Source organism: Microcebus murinus, chromosome 18, assembly GCF_040939455.1.
Source record: "Microcebus murinus isolate Inina chromosome 18, M.murinus_Inina_mat1.0, whole genome shotgun sequence".
Lineage (NCBI taxonomy): Eukaryota > Metazoa > Chordata > Mammalia > Primates > Cheirogaleidae > Microcebus > Microcebus murinus.
The window spans coordinates 29,460,904-29,488,124 of record NC_134121.1 but is presented as its reverse complement, the minus strand read 5'-3'; the positions used below and the strand labels follow the sequence as shown (position 1 = coordinate 29,488,124).

The 27,221-nt window shown below is 34.6% G+C and overlaps 1 protein-coding gene across 19 annotated transcripts in view; it reads right to left on the bottom strand.

Moving 5' to 3' along the window:
- BCAS3 (BCAS3 microtubule associated cell migration factor) overlaps positions 1 to 27,221 on the bottom strand; it is a 539,137-nt gene that overhangs the window by 397,313 nt on the left and 114,603 nt on the right. For all 19 annotated transcript variants that reach the window (XM_075994398.1, XM_075994401.1, XM_012775078.2 and 16 more), the window contains 2 exons: positions 7,355 to 7,462; positions 5,359 to 5,435 (listed from right to left, as the gene is read on the bottom strand). In XM_075994398.1, coding sequence (XP_075850513.1) covers positions 5,359 to 5,435; positions 7,355 to 7,462 — 185 coding nt within the window. The remainder of the gene's footprint in view (positions 1 to 5,358; positions 5,436 to 7,354; positions 7,463 to 27,221) is intronic.

Genomic DNA, 27,221 nt, shown 5'->3' with positions numbered 1-27,221 from the left:
ATCCATGAGAGCCATTATACAAACACTACTCTGAGAGAATAAATGATAATCCTCGTGGATCAGGAACTACTGAAAATTCATTACTCTGGACCTCAAGCCACTTCACGAGGACTTATAATTAAGCTGTATGTCACTTACAAAGTACCTGACTTCATTAGCAGAAACAGTGTTGACCTCCCCACAGATTTCTTCTTTGTATTATATTATGAAGAATTCACAGAATGCAAGAGAGACTAATAATTTAACAAAATTCATTCCATCTATTCAGTGGGTTGAGCAATGCAGTGGGAAGTACATAAGAATATATGGGCAAAGGTATCCCAAAAAGATAGTAAGGAAAAAGGAAAGCACAGAAAGCATTAAGAAAGAATGCTAACAACTCAGTTTCCCATTTACTCTTACCAAATTTGACTGATACTTTGTGCTTGGCTAAAGGCTTGCAAAACCGAAGGTCCTATTCCCAAAGAAGAAATCCTTTACATAGCCAGGAGAAATATCAAGACATACTCAAGAGCTGATGTCTACAATGGCACAATTTTCTGAAAAACTCATACTTCAAAAATTCTAATTTCTGGATTTACTCCAATGTGTTTTATAAGAGAGAAACTTCATTCACACATGAATATATTTTTTTTTCACTCCTTTAAATATTCACCAGTGTTTTCAGCTCAGATCTATAGATATCTGCACTGATTCCATATGAACAATTTTATTCATTATCTGACAAATTTTGACAGTGTAGCATTGCATTTTCAGATATACTCTTGTCACAAACATTTTGGTTAACTAAACATTTTGAAAAAGAACCACTAATGAAAGCAAAGTGATAAATGTGATAAATAATTATCACATTTGGGATAAATGTTTTCATCTTTAGTAAACTGGGTTTTATTATTAAAAGAACATAGCAAAATATAAACATCATTAATATTTTTTAAGATAGCAAGAACACAATGGACATACTATGCCTTCCATGAACCTTACTTCCTCAATCCAAAACAAGCTGAATAACTTCTCTCAAGAAGACTACTGTCTAGTGGCAAGTAGATAGAAAATGGATACAATATAGAAACTAAATGCTTTAAAGAGAGGCAGAGATTACATGTTATAAAGGCATTCCCAAAGCGTGTTGGGTAACAAAGGGGGTCTGTATCAAATAAAAATGTATTAAATAAGTTTAAACAGATGAAATACTATCATCATTGACACTCTAAATGGAAGGCAGCATTTCCTAAACATATTTGACCTGGGCATCCTGATTTGCATAGCATGTTGAAAGTCTAGTGTTCTGCAAACAAACAGTGAGAAATGTTATCTTTGGGGAATTTAGGAAAATGATAGGTTACTTACTGTAAGCTAAGAAGGTCAGGAAAGATTTCATATAAGAATGACTATCTACATCAGGCCCAGAAAGATGTACAGGATTAAGATACATTGTTGGGAGAGTAGGTGCTAGTGAAAGGCCATTTCAATTAAGAGAACAAAGGAAAAATACACCTGCAAAAAGCTGAAAATGAGTGGTTCAAATTATATGTGGCAAAAGAAGCATAAAACTGAGTTGTAGAAAAGATTTTGCAAGGAGACTGGACTTTCACAAAGAAGGTTTGGTAAATAAAAAAGCTTGGGAGTTTGGCTGGTAAGAAATATACAGGATGGCTGGGGTGGTGTCTCATGCCCATAATCCTAGCACTCTGGGAGGCCGAGGTGGGATTGCTCAAGGTCAGGAGTTCAAAACCAGCCTGCCTAAGAGCCAGACACCGTCTCTCAGCTACTCGGGAGGCTGAGGCAGTAGGATCGCTTGAGCCCAGGAGTTTGAATTGCTGTGAACTAGGCTGACGCCACGGCACTCACTCTAGCCTGGGCAATAAACTGAGACTCTGTCTCAAAAAAAAAAAAAAGAAATAGACAGGATGACAATATGTCTATGTTGGCACAGGACTTTCCTAGTTTACATGTGTTGACTAGAGTTAAATCTAGTAAGGTGATAGTTCAAATCAAAAGACTGCAGTTTAGATGACAAATTACATTATTACCTGGTAATATTTTAAAGTTCTTATCTTGTAGACATAGGTAATAAATATGTATAAATTAAATTCTATAATGCCTGTAATATGCTTCAAAATAATTGGGGAAGGACTCTAAATGAAAAAGAGTGTCCATCACTTCATACCTGTTGAAACTAGATAAGTATATGGGTGTCCATTGTTCTACTTTCTCTAATTATATACATGTATGTATTTCTAAAAATAAAAAGTTTTTTTAAATGACCTTCACAGGAGATGAAATGGTATATCTGTGGCATTAGAAATTTAATCAAAATACAGTATTTTTGCCATAGTACTAAACATTACATCTTTAACTATTAAGCCAAATTATTGAAAACTGAAGACATTTATATATTTAAGGTACATTTAACTATTTTAAGGTAACTAAAAATATACTTTATTTCTGCAAGAACTTCATAATTTCAAACAGCAATAAAAACTAAGAAGAATGCATACTCTATTCTCTCTTCCACTTAAAGGTATTTTTACTCTTATTTCCATCATATATTGTTTAAGAATATATAGTAAAATTAGTAACATAAAAATTTTTTAGCTGCTTTCATTAAAAATGTGCCAGCTTCTATACTGATTCTGCCAATATATTTTTCCAGGGCTTTACATATTTACTTTTTTACCGTCATACAGAAAAAAATTGACCCAAGTAAGGGTTTTCCACAAACAAATACCCCCCCACAAAAGCTGCAAATACTATTAATTAAAAAAAATAAAACTTTGAAAGGTAATTGTACTTAAAGCCATACCATACAGAAGTTTATTTAACGATAGTTAAGGAGTTTTTAAAAATTATTTTAAAATGTAAGTCCTTATTTTTAAAATATACATTTTTATCACCTTTTGGATAAATGGCAGGTACTAATGTTAGTAGAAACAAATTTCATTCATATGTAGTTATAAGATAAAAGCCATATCTACATCATTTCATCCAAAATTTTTATTATGCCAACCGAAGGCTAAAGCATACTATTATTATGTATAATTTTATCCATTTTCTCCCATGAAGTAGAGTATTATGAAAGGCCTATTTCATACAAATGTATCAAAATCATTACAAACTTTTGTATCCTTCAAATATAGATATATGGCTAACATAAAAATCTAATTATTTTAAATTATACCTTTATAGTGATGCTGACTTTTCCTTTTAAAATTTATACTGGATATTAAATCAATTATTAAAATCTGTGTTTTTTACTTATCCACAAGAAAAACGATAATATATATATGCTCTGTAAGATAAATATTTCCACTATTAACATATTTATATTTATTACTTCTCTTTAGTCACCGCTACAACTGACTTTATACCTTGCCATTTATTAGAAGGAAAGAAGTTAACAGCTATTGACAAAAGTAATATTATTTTCAACATAAACAGTACCATAGAGCCTAATGTTTAAATGGGGATTAAAACTGAAAACATACTCTGCCATTTAAATAAACTATCTTTAAAAATAATGATTTTAGATTTTTTTCCCCAATTTAAGACTCAGCTGAGGAAGCAAGGTATCTTTATTTCTTTAATGAAGAAAAAAAAGGTAGCTCTATGCTCCTGCCCTGATGCAAAAACCTAAAAGTCACTACTAAGAAATGCAGACTATAAGTATAAAATTAAAATGGAGTCACGACAGAGGATTATGACATCACAGAAGCCACCATACATATAACTCTGATTAACAAAGAACAGCAAAAGACCATTGATAAGATAGACAGACAAAAAATGCTCAAGGAAACTAGGCCTATGAATCTGGCTGAAATGTTCCCACTCTGTTCTGATTCACTTCTCTATATCCCATATAATTGGAAGAAACGGATAATTGATATGTGGTTCCTTAGATAGGTTCAATTTCCTTAATTATTATAATAATTATAAGAATTACAAATATGATATGTTAATGCATAACAGCTATATATATCTGAGAGAAAGAGATTACAAGCACTGAGGGGATGAGTTTGTCTTATTCTTCACAGTCTACAAAATGATAAACAATGTATTATATAACAAATTATTCTATTATATATTACATATGGTATAAAATATGGCATATGATATCTATAATTACATATAGTATAAAATGTATTAATTGTATCAAGAATATAAGCTCTACTACCCAGTGCTTGACATACAGTAGATATTCAGTAAACATCTGTGCAAATAGATGAGATATTTCAGAAGATGCAACAAGCATACTCAGGATTACCTGGTCATACTAAAACTGTGATCGTCTAAACTATCTCTGCACCATATACACACCACCCTCTCTGGAAAAACTCAGCTAGGCCAGGTGTGGTGGCTCATGCCTATAACCCTAGCATTCTGGGAGGCTGGGGCAGTAGGACTGCTTGAGGCCAGGAGTTCAAGACCAGCCTGAGCGACACCCTGTCTCTATAAAAAATAGAAAAATTCACAGGGAATGGTGGCATGTGCCTGTAGTCCCAGCTACTTGGGAGGCTTAGGCAGGAGGGTCGCTAGAGTCCAGGAGTTTGAAGTTACAATGAGCTATGTATGACATGCCACTGCACTCTAGCCCAGGTGACAAAGAAACACTCTGTCTCAAAAAGGAGAGGGGAAGCAAAGGGAGGGAAGAAAAAAGAAAAACTCAGCTACAGCTGTTTTACTGAACTAGAGTGAGGAAAAACAATTCTGCCTCCATACAACTTTGGGTTCAAAACTGCAACACTGACTCCTCCTGTAATTTCCAGCCTTTCCAGTCTGCTCTGCAAATCTCAGACTTGCCAGCCCCTAAACTGCATGAGCTAATTTTTAAAAATCAGTCTCCCTCCTTCCCTTTCTCTGTAAAATGTGTTAATTCTCTTTGTGTACACACACAGTTTAGATCCAGATTCTATGCTTATTTCTGCACTTCTGGATAGTAGAAGTTAAAAGGGTGAAGGAAAGAAAGTGGAAAAGAAAGAAAGACTGACATATTCCTCTGAGTTTCAATTCCTTCATACAGAATAATCCAGGGACCTCCTCAAATATGGTATGTTATGTAACAAAAACTGTGAAAGTATAAAAATTGCTACCTGAAACTAAATTCATGACAACTACTCAGGAAGAGTATATAAGGAATAACTGAGGCAACATAGAACAAAGCTTGCTCAGTAATGTGAAAAAATGTGTTGGAAAGTTGGTAATACATATTATACAATTAAATAACTGAATGAGGACTTTATCATAATTAAAAACTCTTGAAATACCGTTGATACGCTTACAATTCATTTTCTGACTATATCAAGTAAGTATTATAAACTCAAAAGCATATGATAAGAAATAAAACAATTTGGTACATACTTGTAACAAAGAATTTTTTTGTGAAAGTACAGCTATCAAAGGCAGCGATTTTTTCCTGCAACACTACGACAAGGATCCTAAAATTAGAGGAAAAAAAACAAAATGGAAAAAAGAAATGAATATGAAATTCCATAAAATGAAGCATAAATAAGTTAAAGCACCTAGTTGAAAACAAGTATCTACTAGTGCAATTTAAAAATTAAACAATTCTTACAATATTTAGGCATGAAACATTTACCTCTTAATGAAAATGTAATCCACAAAATCCTGTATATAAGCAAGATAGAGATAACTACAAGAAAAGTGACTGAAGAACAAACTACCACATCAAAAAATATTTTCTCTTACTAAAGTTTTGCTTTCATTCATTTTGAATCAGATAAATTTACATTAAGAATGATAAGATCAAGCCAAATGCAGTGACAACATGCCTATAATCCCAGCTACTTGGGAGGCTAAGGCAAGAGGATAATTTAGGGCCAGGAGTTCAAGACCAACATGGGCAACACAGCGAGAGCCCATCTCAAAGAATTAAAAATAGGCTAAGATTAATAAATTGGCTGTTTACTAAAAATGTTTTTCCAATGATGTTTCAGTTATGGCATTAAACATAAAATGGATTTATGTAATCTATTATTTTAAATGACTGCTGAATTTCCCCAACACACATGCATATAAAAATCTAGGACAACTATTATTAAGTGTAAATATATCATTTCTGATTGATTCAATATATTAAAAAATAAACAATATTTTTCTCAATGTCCAAGATTTATAAGTAATTAGGAAAATAATTTATTTATAAACATTTTTAATGTGAAATTCCTAAAATACATCCAGAAGTACTACGTTATATTATACTACTCCTATAGGATATTACTATAAATATTCAAGTTTAATACTTACTTCAAAAAATCAAAGATTAGAATTTTTACTAAATATTTAACACACTAATCGATTATTTTTCAAAATTTGAGGCACATAACTCTGAGCAACAGATGCTAAAAAATGTAGTATTTAATATGCATGCTTTATTAATTGTGTTTATTTATTAAAACAGAACAATTTCATTTTGTCACAGTTCACTGTAACCTCAAACTCCTGGGCTCGAGCAATCTTCCTGTCTCAACCTCCCAATTCATTTAATTCAATTAATTTAAATTTATTGAAGACAGATAAAATATTTCATTTTCTGGTTTAGGTGTTTGCATTTTGATGATGTGGAAGATTTACAGTTTGTATCTAAGAGCTAATAATCAAGGTATTTAACAACCTAGGAATTAGGTTTGCTCAAATGTAAAAGGAAAGCGCTAAATACAAGATTCCTACAGTTCCTTTCGCCTACAATGTTCTGTTCTTAATTCATCATAATTTGAGGTCAGGTAGAAGTTCAATCTAAATCTGAATATTTTTTCAGCAATTAAACAAAATAAATTTTAGAGGATAAAAATCATTCTAGTACCTGTTTTAGCTCCATTGTGAAATGTGAAGGAATAAAAAATATTTCTAAGCATTTTTTAACAGTTCAGAAACATGCTTTTCAAAAGTTTTGGTGAGTCCTTACAGCAAAATTATAATTTCACATCATAAACCAGTAAACACATATAAAGCATACACATTATGCATATTAAAAAAACTATGTTATGTGTGTGTGTATATATGTATGTATGTATGTGTGTGTGTATATATATATATATATATATATATAAAGCTTTCTCAAAACAATACTTTCTATTCTTTTCCATTTTATTTTACAAATGCTAGTTATGTTCCACTACACTAAATTCACAATTTCCTAATGGGTCAAGACTGGTAGTTTGAATATAGTCATTAAGAAATCTTAGAGCTATTTCACTAGACAGAATTTACAAGGTATTTTCTTGATATATTTTTTTTAATAAATCTAAGTAAGTCAATGAAATTAGTAGAAGTCTCGATGCTCGCGAGACCATGTTTCTTGTTGCTTATTACACCAAAAACATGAAAAAATGCTTACCGTTTGTTGCAGTGGAGATCATAAATAGATGTCTTGAACTGAATGGACTTGACCATCTCCCCAGTACGAAGTGAATATAAATCCACACAACAGTAAGGTGGGCTTGTGCTAAAGGAAGAGCAGGAAAAAAAAAACATTATTTTTTAAAAAGAGAAAGGCCATTAACCTCTACATTTTCCTATTAACATAATATTCAAACCCCTTATTAACATGACATTAATAAATTGATTCAAACCTTATCAAAAAATATGATCACAATACATCCTTTATTTTATATCAATTTATTTTAGGAATGCGAAATTCAGGAGAAAAAAGACAAATTATTTCTAGCACCAGAAGACTCAAAAAAAAAAAAAAAAAAAAAAAGAAAGAAAAATGATATCATGTCAACAGATGTAGAAAAGCATTTGATAAATTTTAAAAGACATTCATGATAACATTACCTTAATCTGACAAAGGGAAAGGTCTGATTCAAAAATCAGGAACTATACAAGAATATTTATTATCAATACTTCTATTCAATAGAGTGTGGAAGGAGCTGTGAATAAGTCCAGAAAAGTAATTACTACAAGGAAGAAATAAAGCTGTCACTATTTGCTGAAAACCTGATTGTATAAGTGTAAAATCAAATAAAACAAATCTATAAGAATAAATATAATATGTACAGACATACAAATAAACCCACAATAAAGACAATTAGAATTTGTATGTAGATTTAACAAGGTTACTGGATACAAGGTTAATATACAAACATCATCTTTGTTTTTGTAAATTAAAAACAATTAGAAAGAGAAATTTTAAAATAATATCATATAAAGTGGCATTAAAAATATCAAAAACATTGAATATCTTACAATAAATTTAAGGAAAGATTTGTAATGTATTCACGCAAGAAAAAATAAAAGAGTATTTTAATTAAAAAACTAAATATATTAAATACTATACCCTGAAAGACTCTCTACATTGATAGTTAAAAACCTCATCAAAATCTACCAGATCGTGAGGAACAGAAATAGGGAATTAAAAATTAAAAAATTATAATAAAGAAATAATAATATAAAATTTTTAAAAAATTAAAAAAAATCTACCAGAGGGTTCAAATCACAATGGGGTCACCAAAAAAATAAAAATAAAAATAAATCTACTAGAGGCTTGGCAGGGTGGCTCACACTTATAAATCCAGCACTCTATTAAAAAAAAAAATCTACAGATACAATAAACACTTTCCTCACGAGTCACTTTCCCCATAAGGTGAAGAACAGGGGAAAGCTGTCTACTTTTATTACTTCTATTCAACATTTTATTACTTCTATATCAACATTAAGATATAAATTATCTTACCTAGTGCAATAAGGACACATAAAGAAATTAAAAGCATACAGAGGGCCAGACCCAGTGGCTCACACCGGTAATCCTAGCACTCTGGGAGGCCGAGGTGGGTGGATACCAATCATTTGAGCTCAGGAGTTTGAGACCAGCCTGAGCAAGAGCGAGACCTCGTCTCTACCAAAAATATAAAGAAATTAATTGGCCAACTAAAAATATATTGAAAAATTTAGCTGGGCATGGTTGGCACATGCCTGTAGTCCCAGCTACTCGGGAGGCTGAGGCAGGAGGATGGACTGAGCCCAGGAGTTTGAAGTTGCTGTGTGCTAGGCTGACGCCATGGCACTCACTCTAGCTTGGGCAACAGAGTTAGACTCTTGACTCAAAAAAAAAAAAAGCATACAGAGGTAAAGGCAGAAATAAAACCATCACAGATAACATTATCTATTCATGGATAAAACGTATTGATAATATTATCTATGTAGAAAATCCCAAAGAATCTCTTTAAAAAACTACTAGAACTAAGTGAATTTACCAAGGTTGCAGAATTCAAAGTCTATATGTACAATCATATTATTGTATAGAAATGAACCCTTTGATAGAATTACAATTCCATGAAAATATTATATACTTTTATGTAAGTCTAACAAAATACATGCAAGATTTATATGCTAAAAACCATAAAATGCAGATGAAAAAAATCAAAGATTTATTTATTAAATAAATATTTATTTATTTATTAAATTTATTTATTAAATAATTGATTTATTATTTTATTATTATTTAATAAATAAGCAATTTATTAAATAAATAATAAATACCATGTTCTTGGATTGGGAGTGATGATATCCTAACATGTCAAGTCCCCCCATACTGATCAATATGTTTAATAATCACAATCAAAATCCTACTAGGCATTTTAGAAGACAATGACAAGCTAATAATAAAACCATTATAAAAATTTACATAACATGATTCTTACATACAAGCATATCTCATTTATTGTACTTTGCATTATTGTGCTTAGCAGATATTATAATTTTTTACAAATTGAAGCTTTCTTTCTGGCAACCTTCCATCAAGCAAGTCTGTTGGCACATCATTTTTTTCAACAACATATGCTCACTTAGTGTCTCTCTGTCACATTTTGGTAATTCTTTCGATATTTCAAACTTTTTCATCATTATTATATCTGTTATAGTGGTCTGTGATCCATGCTCTTTGATGTTACTATTGTAATTGTTTTGGGGTGCCATAAACCATGCCCATGAGACAACAAACTTATTCAGCAAATGTTGTATGTGTTCTGACTGCTCAACTGACCAGCCATTCCTCCCATGATCACTCTCTCTCCTTCTTCTCAGGTATCCTTATTCCCTGAGACACAAAAATACTGTGTTTCCCTGAAAATAAGTCCTACCCATAAAATAAGCCCTAGCAGAATTTCTAAGCATTTGCACAATATAAGCCCTAACCCAAAAATAAGACCTACTGATGGGCGTGGCTACGCAGCATAAACCCATGCATTTCGTCTGCAGAGCGGTAAAGAAGACAAGCAGCCCTTCTCATCTGCCTGATGAGAGCTCTATTGCTCGACAGGAGAGATTGGGTGATTCTAAAGGAAATACAGTCTCAAGAAATTCAGGATGGAATTCGGGGTTTGGAGAGTTATGATGATGTTCCAGAAGAAGACAACTTAACTATATTTGAATAAATGCAGATTGTTGTACCGTACTTAAAAAAAATAACACATCCCCTGAAAATAAGCCCTAGGGTGTCTTCTTGAGAAAAAATAAATAGAAGATCCTATCTTATTTTCCGGGAAACATGATATTGAAATTAGACCAATTAACAACCCTGAAATAGCTTGTAAGCGTTTAAGTGAAAGGAAGAGTTGCCCATCCTCTCACTTTAAATCAAACACTTGAAATAATTAAGCTTAATGAGGAAAGCATGTCAAAAGCCAACAGATTAAAAGCTAGGCCTCTTGAGCCAAACAGCCAAGTCATGAATGTAAAAGAAACATTCTTGAAGGGAATTAAAAGTGAGCACACAGAACAGAAGAAAGCATAACAGTTTTATTGGGGATGAGGAGAAAGTTTTAATGGAGTCGATAGAAGATCAAACCAGCCACAACATTCCCTTAAGCCAATGCCTATTCCAAGGCAAGGACCTAACTCTCTTTAATTCTGTGAAGGCTAAGAGAGGTGAGCAAGGTGCAGAAGAAAAGTTGGAAACTAGCAGAGATTGGTTCATGAGGTTTAAGGAAAGAAGCTGCCTCTATAACATAAAAGTGCAACTGAAGCAGCAAGTGCTGATGCAGAAGTTGCAACAAGTTATCCAGAAGATCTAGCTAAAAAATTGATGAAAGTAGCTACACTAAACAACAGACTTTCAATGTAGATGAAAACAGCCTTTTATTAGAAAAAGTTGCCATCTAAGATTTTCATGACTAGAGAGGAGAAGTCAATACCTGGCTTCAAAGGACAGGCTGACTGTCTTGTTAGGGACTAATGCAGCTAGTAACTTACAATTGACGTCAATGCTCATTCACCATTCCAAAAATCCTAGAGCCCTAAAGAAACATGCTAAATCTACTCTCCCTGTGCTCTATATAAGAACAAGAAAGCCTGGAGGACAGTACATCTCTTTACAGCATGGTTTACTGAATATTTTAAGCCCAGTGTTGAGACCTACTGCTCAGAAAAAAAGATTCCCTTCAAAATATTACTGCTCGCTTACAACACATATAGTCACACGAGAGCTCGGATGGAGATGTACAAGGAGATTAATGCTGTTTTCATGACAGCAGCCTAGTATTAAGAAGTAATTTCAACTTTCGAGTCTTATTATTTAAGAAATAAATTTTGTAATGCTATAGCTGCCATAAATACTGATTGCCCTGATGAATCTGGGCAAAGTAAACTGAAAAGCTCTGGAAAGGATTTACCATAATAGATGCCACTAAGAACATTCATGTATAATGTGAGGTGGTCAAAATATCAACATTAACAAGAGTTGACAGCAAGAAGCTCTTTCACAGATGACTTTGAAGAGTTCAAGACTTCAGTGAAGGAAATAACTTCAGATGTGGTGGAAATAGCAAAAGAACTAGAAATAGAAGTAGAGTCTGAAGATGTGACTGAATTCCAACAATCTCGTGATAAAAGTTGAAGAGATGAGGTGCTTCTTAAGGATGAGCAAAGAAAGTGGCTTCCTGAGATGATATCTACTCTTGGTGAAGATGCTATGAACATTGTTAAAATGACAACACAGGATTCAGAATATTCTATAAACTTAATTGATAAAGCAGCCGCAGAGTTTGAGAGGATTGACTCCAATTTTCAAAGACATTCCACTGTCCGTAACATGCTTTCAATCAGCATTGCATGCTACAAAGAAATCTTTCCTGAAAGGAAGAGTCATTCAGTGAGGCACACTTCATTGTTGTCTTATTTTAAGAAATTGCTACAGCTACCCAAGCCTTCAGCAACCACTACCCCAATCAGTCAGCACTCTTCAACATCAAGGAAAAATTCTCCACCAACAAAAAGATTATGACTTACTGAGGGATCACATGATCATTAGCAATTTTTAGCAATAAAGTATTTTTAATTAAGGTATGTACATTTTTTAGACATAATGCTATTGCATACCTAACAGACTATATAGTACAATAAACCATACCTCTTACGGGCACTAAGAGAAACCAAAAACTTCATGTGACTGAGTGTATTACAATATTTATATTATTGGAGTGGTCTAGAACTCAACCTGTAATATATCCAAGGTATGCCAGAATATACATACATGCGACTTACTTACAATAATCAGGACAGTATGGTACTGGTGTAAGCATAGAAATATATGCCTAAGAAACTGAATAGAGCGTCCAGAAATAAACTCACATTTGTATGGCCAACTGATTTACATCAAAGGCACACTATTAATATAATTAAATGATAAAGACAGTGCTAAAAGAAAACCAGATATGTGTATGAGAAAAACTAAATGGTCCCCAACTTATACACAAAGGTTAACTCGAAACAGATGATAAGTCTCAAAATACAATAGCCAAAACTACACAGTATCTAGAACAAAATATAGGAGAAAAAATCTTTGCAACCTATTTCTTAAACAGGAAAAAGAATGCATGAAAGTAGGTATAACTGACAAAATATAATTCATCAATATTTAAAACTTTTACTTTTAAACAAACAGGAATAAGAATATTCCTGTAAAACCAAGCACCATATTGTGAGGAATATTTGCAAACCACATATCTGTTAAAGGGTCTGTATACAAAGTAAAAATAACAATTCTTAGTTATAACTCAATAATGATCATGCATGCAGCACATAAAAAGTGGCTATAATATTTAAAAAGACACCTGGACAAAGAAGATATAGAGATAGACTAAGGACATGAAAATATATGTTCGGCATAACTAACTTTCAGGGAAATGCAAATTGAAATCACTAAGGCATAACACTATATCCACTAGAATGACTAAAATTTTAAAAAATGGTAACAAAGTGGTGGAAAGGAAAGGGAAAGGGAAAAGGAAAAGGAAAAGAGAAAGGAAGAAAAAGGAAGAAAAGTTAAAATAATGCCAGAAGTATAATAGTAGGAAGCAGATTAGTAGTTGCCAGGGGAAAGGGACAGAGGGAGAAAACAGAGTGCCAAGCAGCATGAAAAACTTTTGGAGTGATGGAAATGTATCATTATTATGGTGGTATTCACTCAACTATATACAACAGAACAGCGAGAGGTGGAGGAGAATCTTGTAAAAGCCTGAACTTCAATCTCTAAAATTGACACAAGGCAAAAGTTCTTAATGTTCCCTACAAATTACTCTAGTCATCTGGTGATAGGGAATGAGTTAACAATGAATGAAATCTAACTTTTTGCCCAACCAACTAGGAGGGAAAAAACAGCTTGTCACCTTCAATTAGGAGTTCATGATGGCTATAAGACACTAGATACTGGAATTCTGATCACCTCACTGGCATCATCCATACAATGTCAGAACTGAGAGTCTTCCTGCAAAAAGCCTTTATTAGAAATAGACAAAACACATGCTATGAAGGCTCAGTTTATAGCTAACTGAACATGATCTGTCAGAACTAAAAACTCTATATACGGGAAAAAACCTCCCATTCAATGACTAAAAGGGAAACATGATTCTTTAAAGTAAGTCTTCACAAGTTCACACATTCACAAAGGAGTCAGCATGCTTCCTACCAATAACACAGTTGTGTGCATGCCCAACATGTCCTTTTGTTCTCTGTTTTTTCTTTTGAAAAGCTTCGACCGTCTCCATAAAACATCGCAAGACAATCTTAATTTTCTTCATGGGCAGGCTGATGAGAAACCTCTCCATAAAATGATCAGTATGCATGCCCCATAAGATGTTATACTAAAATATACAGACATGAAACAAGCTTTTACTTTCAACTCTGTTATACGAGACACAAATGGTGTATAATGCGACAAAAAAGGTGTATATGGAATACAATTTTCATCTGATTTCTACAGAGTTCTAATGAACTAATAATTTTCAAGGTGTGTGTCTGACATTTAAACATAGAGCTATGACTTCATATTAAAGATAAACTTAACAGCTTAAGGGGAGGAAGTACCTAGAAGAAATTTTGAAAGACAAGTTTAAAATGTAATGGATCTATTACAAGCAAAGGACATAAGAGAAACAGGAATGATGCAATTGTTATTACTAAATGGTTGTTTAAAAACTTCTAATTTGTGCCTAGGCACAGTTTCATACATACATATTAAAATAAATAGTAAAGATATTTTGTACTTTTGATGATAACTATAAAATAGAAATGAATGCAAATTCCCCTTAACAGACCTTTTCTTTATCTAAGTAACTTGTTTTATATTAAGTTAGTGAGCATGTGTGTTGAAAATTTTTATCAGAACAATCTGTTACCTGCTGTAAATCTGACCCATACCCACAAAGGAAGTTACTAAGATTTTATTAAGGAGGGAAAATCCTCATTTTGATATATTACAATAGCCAAAGCTATGGAATTTAAACAGTGAATTCATTTCAGTGAAGAAAGTTGATTACAACTATTTAAATAACAAATTTCAAAAAAAGCTTCATTTATTAAAAATGAAAAGAATAAATTAAGCACTCATGAACTATAAAACAAAATATTTTAACTAGATTTTCAAAAGGAAAAATATTAAAAATATTATAAATAGAGGAAAAACATCAGCAAGAATCACTAAACATTTTTATCTAAATGAATCTATAGTTTTAGAACACACTGGACAAACTAAAATGACTACCTTTAGCTAAAATGTTCTTAAATTCCCATATCATATATGTCTTAAATTCAGGTCTTAATTCTGAAATTCAGGTTAAATTATGAAAACCTATAAACCTTTTCCCCAAACAATCTCTTACTGTTTCTCCCATTAATAAATAAGTAAGAGATTGATGGCCAGGTGCGGTGGCTCATGCCTCCATTCCTAGCACTCTGGGAGGCCAAGGCGGGAAGATCACTTGAGCTCAGGAGTTCAGGATCAGCCTGAGAAAGAGTGAGGCTCCATTTCGACTAAGAATAGAAAAAATTAGCTGGGCATGGTGGTATGCACCTGTAATCCCATATATTCAGGAGGCTGAGGCAAGAGGATCACTTAAGCCCAGGAAATTGAGGTTGCACTGAGCTACGATGACACCACTGCACTAAGAGGGATACAGTTTCAAAAATAAATGAAAAATAACTAGGAGATTGTGTCTTCATTATAATCTATATAATCAAATAGTGTCACACCAACCTCAGACATTGCTTTCTCTTAAGAAAGTAAATAAAGGGGGGGGAAGGGCATTTATTGAAACCTTAAAATCTGTACCCCCATAATATGCCGAAATAAAAAAAAAACACAGAAAGTAAATAAGCCCAGACATTTCATCAAAGAGATTATACAGATGCATGATTACCCATAAAAGATATACAAAACCACTACGAGAAAGTACTATACACCTATGAAAATTGATAAAAATTTAGAAATAGTAATAACAAATGTTGGTAAAGATGAAGAGAAATAGAATCATTCAGGCCGGGCGCTGTGGCTCACGCCTGTAATCCTAGCTCTTGGGAGGCCGAGGCGGGCGGATTGCTCAAGGTCAGGAGTTCAAAACCAGCCTGAGCAAGAGCGAGACTCCGTCTCTACTATAAATAGAAAGAAATTAATTGGCCAACTGATATATATATATAAAAAAAATTAGCCGGGCATGGTGGCACATGCCTGTAGTCCCAGCTACTCGGGAGGCTGAGGCAGAAGGATCACTCGAGTCCAGGAGTTTGAGGTTGCTGTGAGCTAGGCTGACGCCACGGCACTCACTCTAGCCTGGACAACAAAGCGAGACTCTGTCTCAAAAAAAAAAAAAAAAAAAGAAATAGAATCATTCACACATTGCTGGTGGGAATATAAAATGTAAAAGTACCTGGACAACAGTTTAGCAGTATAAAGCTACACATGCAACTAGCACACAAACCAACAGAATGAGAAGGTAACATGAAAATAACAAAATATCTCACTGAAAATAAATTAGAACAATATTCCATTTTATGAATATACCACAGTTTATTAATCCATTCACCTAGTGAAGGACATACTTGGTTGTTGATAAGTTTTGGCAATTATATAAAGCTGCTATACACATAGCATGTGTAGGTTGTGAGGACATAACTTTTCAACTTACAATCTCCACAGTTTTATCATATAGTTGGAATCATACAGTATGTAGCCTTTTCAGATTGGCTTAACTGAGTAATTACACATTTAAGGTTCTTCCATGTCATTCATGGCTGGATATTTCATTTCTTTTTAACACTAGTTAATATTTCACTCTTAGGATGTATCAGTGTTTATCCATTCACACACTGAAGGACATTTTTATTGCATTCAAGTTTCAGCAATTATGAATAAAGTTGCTATATACATCCCTGTACAGGTTTTTCTGAGAACATAAGTTTTAATCTCATTGGAGTAAATACCAAGGAGGATAACTGGCTAATATTATGGCATGTTGAGTTTTGTAAGAAAATGCCAAATTGCATTCCAAAGTGCCTATATGGTTTTGCATTCATTGCTTATAACACTAGCAATGATCGAGCATTCCTGTAGCTGCACATCTTTGTCAGCATTTGGTGGTGTCAGCGTTTTGCATTTTATCCCTTTTAAAATGTGGTATCCATTTGTTTTTTTGGTTTGCAATTCCCCAGTCACATATGATATTGAGCATCTTTCATATGTTTGTTTGCCATGTGTATATCTTCTTTATGCAGGTTTTTTGCCCGTTTTTTAACAGGGTTGTTCATTTTCTTACTGTGAGTTTTAAGAGTTTTTGTATGTTTTAGGTAACAGTCATTTAATCAGACAAGTCTCTTGCAAATATTTTTTCCCATTTGCAGCTTGTCGTCTTCTCTTGAAGTCATCTTTCACAGAGCAGAAGTTTTTAATATTATGAGGTCCAACTTATCAATTTTTTCTTTCATGCATTGCGCTTTTGGTATTGCAGTTATGAAGCCTTTGACAAACCAAAACCTAGATCTTCTTCTATGTTATCTTCTAGGAGCATTGTCTTTCCATATAAACTTTAGAATTAGTACATATCACAAAATAACTTGCTGGTATTTTGATACGCATTGCACTGAATATATAAATCAAGAAAAAATATATTAACATCTTCTTTGATTTCATACATCAGCATTTTGTCATTTTATTCATATAGATCTTTTGTTTGTGTTATACCTAAGTATTAATATTTCACTTTTTGTTTCTAGCAAAAATACTCTTCAGCAATAAAAAGAAATAAGCTACCATGCCAGAAAATTACATACAGGAATCCTAAATGAATATTGCTAGGTGAAACAACTTAATCAGAAAATGCTACAAATTGTATGGTTCTAAATATATGATGCTATGGAAAAAGACAAAACCAAGGAGACAGTAAAAAGATCAGTGGTGCCAGGGCATAGGGAAAAGGAAAAAAGAATGAATAGGTGAAGTACAGGGGATTTTTAGGACAGGGAAACTACTCTATATCATACTGTGATGGTAGACTACATGGCACTACATATATCTCAAAAGCCATAGAATGTACAACTCAGGAGAGGAACTATGACATTAGTTGTATCAATATCAGCTAATCAACTGTAACAAATGTACTAGACACACTAAAGAAACATGTTAATGATAGGGGAAAGTGTGTATGTGGAAGAATAAGAGGATATATGGGAATATTACTTTCTGGTTAATTTTTCTATATACCTAAACTGCTCTAAAAATTCTATTAACTTTTAAAATAATAAAAAAATAAAATTGCATTAACCGTTTTATTTCTTCCATGAAAATCTGTGTGCCTTTAATTTCCTTTTCTTGTCTTATTATATTAGATAAGACTACTAGTAGGAATGAGAGTGGACATCCTTGCATTTGTCCTGATGTTAGCAGGAAAGCACATAGTTTTTTCCATTAAGTATGTTGTTAATTGTAGACTTCTTGAAGATATTTCTTATCAAATTGAGGAAGTTCCCTTATATTCTTTGTTTTCTGAGAGGTTTTATTCATGAATGGGTATTGGATTTTTTCAAAATCCAGCAAGACATTTTGGGGGTATCTACAATCTGACCCTCATGTTTATATGGAAATGCCAAAGACCAAAAATAGCCAACATAATATTAAAGGAGAAGAGATGAGTATAAACACTGACACTACCTGGCATCCAAGACTTACTATAAAGATACAATAATCAAGATAGTGTGATATTGATGAAAGAATAGAAAAATGTAAAGTAACAGAATAGAGAACTCAGAAATAGAATACACAAATATAGGCAACTGATTTTTACAAAGAAGCAAAGGCAATTCAACAAGAAAAGAATAGTCTTTTTAACAAAGGGTACTGAAACGACTGGATTTTCACAAGTAAAAAAAAAAAAAGCATTAGGCTTTCTTTTGAGCCACATGGCTACCAAGATGAGCAAGTGCAGCTGGCAACATGATTAATTTATCCCCAAGAAGCACACTAACCAGTTCGTCTTTGCCCAGGATGTGAGGCAGTCATGGCTGGTCATGTGACATACAACTTAGTTGCAAAGAAATGGAATATCCATCCATGGAATAACATTTGTTTGAAAAGAACTACAAAAAGTAAATGAGTTCTTACAAATGACTCATTGAATCTTCACTATAACTTCAATTTAAATATTTGTTAAAAACAGTAGTATGTACCACTTGCAGCTGAATCTAAGCTACAAACTGGAATTTTAGGTTCCCCAGAAATAAATCTCTTTGTGAACTTTATAAACACTCACCCAAGTCTTTTACTCTCCTTTCCACCCTTTCCCCTCCACAAAAAAAGCAGTAATGAAAATAGAAAGTATATATGAAGCTGTAAATAGACTCGTTCATGCAGAAAACTAAATCTGTGAAGTATAAGATAAACAATTCCACGCCAGGCACGGTGACTCATGCCTGTAATCCTAGCGCTCTGGGAGGCCGAGGTGGGCAGATTGTTCGAGGTCAGGAGTTCAAAACCAACCTGAACAACAGCAAGACCTCGTCTCTACTATAAATAGGAAGAAATTAATTGGCCAACTAATAGATATAGAAAAAAATTAGCCAGGCATGGTGGCACATGCCTGTGGTCCCAGCTACTCAGGAGGCTGAGGCAGTAGGATCGCTTGAGCCCAGGAGATTAAGGTTGCTGTGAGCTAGGCTGACGCCACGGCACTCACTCTAGCCTGAGCAACAAAGCGAGACTCTGTCTCAAAAAAATAAACAAATAAATAAATAAAGATAAAAGATAAACATTTCCAGAATGAAAATGAAATGAATAAAGATATAAAAGGAAGATAGCAGATAAAAATAACTGAACACTAGAAGGGGAAGGGGAGAAAAAAATAACTGAGCACGGATATTCATTTATGGAATTATATGTTATTTTTTAAAAATCTGCCTCAAGACTGCAACATCAATCCTTCTCTGATAGTTTCCACCTTCTAGCTTCCCAGCCTGTCTTATTTCTTATTTGCCAGCCCCCAAAATCACATAAACCAATTCCTTAAATTAAGTATGACTGTGTGTATATGTGTTTGTATTTAAGTGTATACATACACTGGCTAATATATAGGGGAATAAAAAATATAATACTCATGCCCAGGGCCAAACACTTGCTCAAAGAAAAACTGCACAGACCCTGGGTTTGCACCTCTGGCTGAGCTTTGGGTCAGCTCAAAAAGGAAGTGAAGAATAAGGCAGAGTTTTATGGCACCACTACACATTCAAGGACTGCCTCAGGTGAAAACCAATTTTGAAACACCAAAGTATTTTTTTTTTCCTTTTGGCTCCTGCTGATTAAGAAAATCTCTGAGGGGAGTCGAGGGGACCTCTGTCCTGTCCCTGGCTGATGGCTGAGATAACAGAAGAGAGATTTCAGTGTTCACCCATTACAATAAACAGTCTTCAAAAAAATAGTTTGGAAAAGTTACTAAACAATGAGTGGTTGCAGACCTAAACAAGCAACAGCAGACCCCAGTAAAAGAAGGGAATCTGATGTTCAGAATTGCCACACTACAATATTCAAAATATCCACTGTTCGGCCAGGCGCTGTGGCTCACGCCTGTAATCCTAGCTCTTGGGAGGCCGAGGCGGGCGGATTGCTCAAGGTCAGGAGTTCAAAACCAGCCTGAGCAAGAGCGAGACCCCGTCTCTACTATAAATAGAGAGAAATTAATTGGCCAACTGATATATATATAAAAAATTAGCCGGGCATGGTGGCTCATGCCTGTAGTCCCAGCTACTCGGGAGGCTGAGGCAGGAGGATCGCTTGAGCCCAGGAGTTTGAGGTTGCTGTGAGCTAGGCTGACGCCACGGCACTCACTCTAGCCTGGGCAACAAAGTGAGACTCTGTCTCAATAAAAAAAAAAAAAAAAAAAATATATCCACTGTTCAACAAAAAAACAACAAGGCATACAAAGAAACCAAAAAGTATATCCCATTCAAAGATATTAAAATAAGTTGAGAGCTGCCGAGCGCGGTGGCTCACGCCTGTAATCCTAGCACTCTGGGAGGCCGAGGATTGCTCCAGGTCAGGAGTTCGAAACCAGCCTGAGCAAGAGTGAGACCCCCGTCTCTACTATAAATAGAAAGAAATTAATTGGCCGACTAATATATATATATATATAAAATTAGCCAGGCATGGTGGCGCATGCCTGTAGTCCCAGCTACTCGGGAGGCTGAGGCAGAAGGACTGCTTGAGCCCAGGAGTTTGAGGTTGCTGTGAGCTAGCCTGACGCCACGGCACTCTCTCTAGCCTCAGCAACAAACAGAGACTCTGTCTCAAAAAATAAATTAATTAAATTAAATAATAAAATAAGTTGAGAATAACCTGTCATTGAGGCAACCCAGACACTGTACTTACACTACAAGTGCTATAAATCGGCTGTCTTAAAAATGCTCAAAAATCTAAAACAAACTACAGACAAACTAAAGGAAATCAAGCAAACAGTAAGTGAATATACTGAGAATATCATGTAAAGTAAAATAAAATTTTAAGGGTCCCCCCACCCACCAGCTGACTAAATGTACCCTCCTCATGCCCAAAGGAATATCCTAAAACAAAATTGTCTGCCAGGAGGAAGGAAGTCAGACATGCCTTATCGTGCCCCCACCTTGGGGACATCCTTTGTAACCCATTACCAGGCTGAAGGGTATGCAAGACAAACCAGAAGGTACTCAATTTACACAACAAATCAATGTCCTGTGGCTTATCTCTGATGACAGCTCCTTAAGTTGAAACATTCCAAGCCTTTAGACAAAGCTTCATGTCTTTAACCAATTACAAGCCAAAAGAATCTTTAAACCTACTATAACCTGTAAGCCCCTCCCCCTTAGAGATGTCCGACCTTTTGGGGCCAAACCAATGTATGCCTCCTGCATATTGATTTATGACTTCACCTGTAACCTCTGTCTCCCTGAAATATATAAAACCCAACTGTAACCTAACCACATCAAGTCCACTAGCTCAAGACCTCTTGGCAGTGGCTCTGGGTCATGGTCCTCAAATTTGGCTCAGAATAAATCTCTTTAAAATTATTTTACAGAGTTTGGCTTTTTTCCATTGACAATCAATAGTACAACTTGACATTAAAAAAGGAACCAAACAGAAATCCTAGAATGGAAGAGAATAGCTGAAATAAAAAATTCACTAGAGGGATTCAAAGACATATCTGAAAAAGCATAAGAAAAAATCAACAAACTTAAAAATAAGAAAACCAAAATAACCCATCAGAGGAACAGAAAGAAAAAAGAAGAACAATGCATACAACCTAAGATCATACAACCCTTAAGTCAACTAGAGCGAAACTACTTACAGAAGATTCCACCAAGCAAAAGCAGAACAGAAATTCTCCTATGTGCAAATGGAACATTTGCCCAGGATGCACCATGTGTTAGGACATAAAAAGAATGGAAATAAACTTTAATGTAAACAATTTCTCTAACAAAAACAGCAGGAAAACTGGAAATCCACAAAAACATAGAATAATACACACTCTTAAACAACCAATAGATCAAAGAAAAATCACAAAGGAAATTAGAAAAAATTTCAAGACAAATGAAATATAAAATACACTAAACCAGAATTTATGGGATGTATCAAAAACAGTACTCATAGCAAAATTTACAGGTATAAATCGCTATATTAAAAATGATCTCAGCCAGGCGCAGTGGCTCACACCTGTAATCCTTACACTCTGGGAGGCCGAGGCGGCAGGATTGCTTGAGCTCAGGAGTTTGAGATCAGCCTGAGCAAGAGCAAGATCCAGTCTCTATTTAAAAAAAAAAAAAAAAATAGAAAGAAATTAGCCAAACAACTAAAAATAGAAAAAAATAAGCCAGGCATAGCAGGACATGCCTATAGTCCCAGCTATCTGGGAGGCTGAGGCAGGAGGATCACTTGAGCCCAGGAGTTTCAGACCAGCCTGGACAAAATAGCAAGACCGTTTCTTTAAAAAACAAAAAATTTCAGCCAAGCGTGGTAGGAGTGCACACTTGTTGTCTTAGCTACTTGGAGGCTTAGGTAGGCAGATTCTTTGTGCCCAGGAATTAAAGGTTACAATGAGCTACAATCACACCACTTCACTCCAGCCTATGGGATAAAATAAGATGCTATCTCTAAAAATTAACAAAATAACTTGTACATGAATGTTGATAGCAGTATTATTCATGATAACCACAAATGGTAACACCCATATGTCTGTCAACAAATGAATGGATAAACAAGTTATAGTATATACACTCAATGTAATATTATTTGGCCATAAAAAGGAATAAAGAACTGACACATGCTACAACATGGATGAGCCTCAAAAACCCTATGCCATATGAAAGAAGCCAGATACAAAAGGTCACATATTGTATGAATCTATTTATATGAAGTATTGAGAAGAGACAAATCCAGAGACAGAAAGATTGGTGGTTGCCAATGGCTAGGAGGAAGAAGAAATGGGGAGTGACTGCTTAATTGGTATGGGATTTTCCTTTGGTGTGAAGAAAATGTTTTTTCCTCAGAGGTAATGGTTATATAATATTGTGAATGTAGCCAATGCTACTGAATTGTACAATTTAAGATGGTAAATTTCACATTGTATAAATTTGTAGACGAGAGAAAGAGATAAAGCAAGCAAGCAGGGGTGCCTGTCCAATTAAGATCAGATGAGGCAGACTTTAAGGAAGACAATTAGCAATTACACAGAGGAAAATAATAATAAAAGGGTCAATACAAGAAAAAGACACATCAACTCTAAATGTGTATACACCAAATAACAGAGCTGGAAGATACCTGAAAGCAAAAACAGGTAGAAATGAAACGAATAATAGACAAATCCACAATTACAACAGAAGAGACTTCAACGTGCTTCTCTCAACAATTGATGGAAAGACTAGACAAAAAATTATATAGAATTCACCAACACCATAAGCCAACAAGAGCTTGACATTTATACAATTACTCTACCCAACAATAGCAGAATCCAGATTGTTTTCAACATTTAAGTTTTGAACCAATGTGAATGAGAACTTGATACTATTAAACATGACAGCAAATTAATGGGGACACGTGTGTGTGTGTGTGTGTGTGTGTGTGTGTGTGTTATGTTTTACCATACTGATAGAAAAACAATTTTAGGCAGGGCACAGTGGCACACACCTGTAATCTCAGCATGTTGGGAGGCTGAGGTGGGAGAATGCTTGAGGCCAGGATTTCAAGACCAGCCTAGGCAACATGGTAAGACCCTGTCTCTAAAAAACAATTAAAAATTAGCTGGGCTAGGCCAGGTGCGGTGGTTCATGCCTATAATCCTAGCACTCTGGGAGGCCGAGGTGGGAGGATCTCTTGAGCTCAGGAGTTCGAGACCAGTCTGAGCAAGAGCAAGACCCTGTCTCTACTAAAAATAGAAAGAAATTAGCTGGACAACTAAAAATATATAGAAAAAATTAGCCAAGCATGGTGGTGCCTGCCTGTAGTCCCAGCTGCTTCGGAGGCTGAGGCAGGAGGTTCACTTGAGCCCATAAGTTTGAGATTGCTGTGAGCTAGGCTGATGCCATGACACTCTAGCCCAGGCAACACAGTGAGACTGTCTCAAAAAAAAGAAAATTAGCTGGGCTTGGTGGCACACATCTGTAGTCCCAGGTACTTGAGAGGCTGAGATAGGAGGATCGCTTGAACCCAGGAATTTGAGGTTACAGTGAGCTATGATCAGACCACTCTACTACATCATGGGCAACAGGGCAAGACCCTGTCAATAAAAGAGAAAGAAAGACAGATTTGACATGACAGAAATATATATAATCCTGATCACAAAACCTGAAAAAAAAAAAAATAGAGATAGGGAATATGTAACCAAGAGACTAGAACAGAATATGGAACCCTGGGAACAATGACATTTTTGAATCATTAAAATATTTCTTTAACTTTGTTTCTAAGTCTCCAATAGACTGTCATCTTTAAGTAATAATATATCATTCATTTTGCAAGCCCTAGGCATGTACCTAGAACACAGTATACTATCAATAAATGTATCTGAATGAAGCAGAAGTCAGAGCATTTTTTCAGATGTTTGTTGGCCATAAATCTATCTTCTTTTGAGAAGTTTCTGTTCATGTTCTTTGCCCACTTTTTGATAGGGTTGTCTGCTTTTTTTCTTGCTGATTTTCCTGAGTTCTATACAGATTCTAGTTATCAGCCCTTTATCAAATGTATAGCATAAGAATATGTTCTCCCATTCTGTGGGTTGTCGGTTTGCTCTTGTGATAGTTTCCTTGGCTGTGCAGAAGATTTTTAATTTGATCAGGTCCCATTTATTTATTTTTGTTGTTGCTGTGATTGCCTTTGGGGTCTTCTTCATAAATTCTTTGCCTAGGTCAAGGTCTGTAAGAGTTTTTCCAACATTTTCTTCTAGAATTCTTATATGTTCATGCCTTAGGTTTAAGTCTGTTATCCACCATGAGTTGACTTTTATGAGAGGTGAAAGGTGAGGCTCCTGTTTCAGTCTTAAAGATCTCCTACTTTAAAAGCTATTATCCAATGATCTGTGGTTAAAGCAATGACAGGATATACCTATCACTCACTTTTGTTAATAAGTCATATTGATTAAAGAATTAATTCCATGTATGGCATGGTGGCTCACACCTATAATCCTAGTACTCTGGGAGGCCGAGGCAAGGATCCCTTGAGGTCAGGAGTATGATATCTGAGCAAGAGCAAGACCCCTCTCTCTACAAAAAAATAGAAATATTAGCCAGGCATGGTGGTGTGCACCTGTAGTCCCAGTTACTCAGGAAACTGAGGCAGGAGCATCGCTTGAGCCCAGGAGTCTGAGGTTGCAGTAAGCTATGATAATGCTACTGCACTCTAGCTGGGACAACAAAGCAAGACTCTGTCTCCAAGGAAAGAAAGGATTAGCTCCAAAGTAGAAAATTATACATCCCTTGAGTGGGGCAAGGGCAATATACATATCATAAATATTTGTACCCCTGTAATATGCTGAAATAAAAAAAAAATTTTTTTAAGAAAATTATACATCAAAAAATCTAAAAATCATCGGGCAGTTGTTTACTAAAGTATGCTTTATAATGACATTTAAATAAAGATATATGAAAGTATAACAAACCTAATGATGAGTGTACAAATCTAAAGTGCATACCTTGGTGACTTTTCAGAAAGTCAATATGCTCTTATAACTCCACATGGACAGAAAAATAAATTTCCAGCACGTTGGAAGCTTTCCTCATGCCATTTTCCATTTGCTGGTCCCCATCTTCCTCATAGGCCATCACTAAGAGATTGTCATTAGTAGCCTGATTAAGTAGCCATGCAGGGAAGCCTCATGCCAAGGAACTACACCCAGCATGTAGAAACTACCTCTAGGAAGTTGAAAAGTAGATTCTCCCCCAAGTGAGCCTCCAAATAAAACCCAATCCTGCTGACACCTTGACTGCAGCTTGAGAAGCCCTAAGCTAATGATTCACTTAAATTGTGCCTAGCCTCTTGGCCCATGGAAACCATAAGAAAGTAAATGTCTGTTGTTTTAATATGCAAAATCTGTACTAATCTGTTATACAATCTGAAGATAGACAACCCATCTTCTCCCCCTTTTGCACACAATAATCCCAAAGACCCAGAAAAGTTTAATAGACACATATTAAAGTTTAAGTACTTCTGCCATTATACTGCTTCAAAAATGACATCAAGTTGTTTTTTCAACCTGAAAAATCTATCTTAAAAGATTAAATTTCAGCAGTGTAGCTATGGTTATGATTTCATTTATTTATACTGTATTAATCTACCAAATTAATTCCTTACTTAAAGTAGTACATGGAAAATTATTAAATAAAATCAATTCGTACTTATTTTTACATTTGAACAATATAATCTATTCTAAAACAAATCTAACTATGAGCGTCCATTGTTCAAAATCTGTAACATGCTAACACACTAACATTTTTGGTACCCTAACTCAATTTTATTGAGACAATAAAGACAGTTTCCAAAATGATAAAACAGGGAAAGCTCCTGAGCAGTAAGCAATTTAAATCAAAAGTTACTTTAATTTTGGGAAGTTATATCAGTAATTTATTCCTAATGAACTGAGGTTAACCAGTTAAAAGATTTGACCAAATGTATACAACGACATCATATGGTTCAGTGATCACGACAATTCTCAACCCATAACTCTGGAATCTTTTATAGATTAATACTGCTATACATGTTGTAAACATGGGGAAACCTTCCTACAGCCTGTTTCAAATCCAACAACTACTACTTAAAGAAAAAGCCAAGAATGCACTGAGGCCTACTCAAATGAACCAATAAAAGGAACCAAAACACAAATAGGTAAAAAAAAAACAAACAGGAATTATTAAGATTTTTAGGTATACACACTTAGGCATTACTATGTAACTAATTATATCTTTACATGGCAGGATCAAAAATCGGGTTT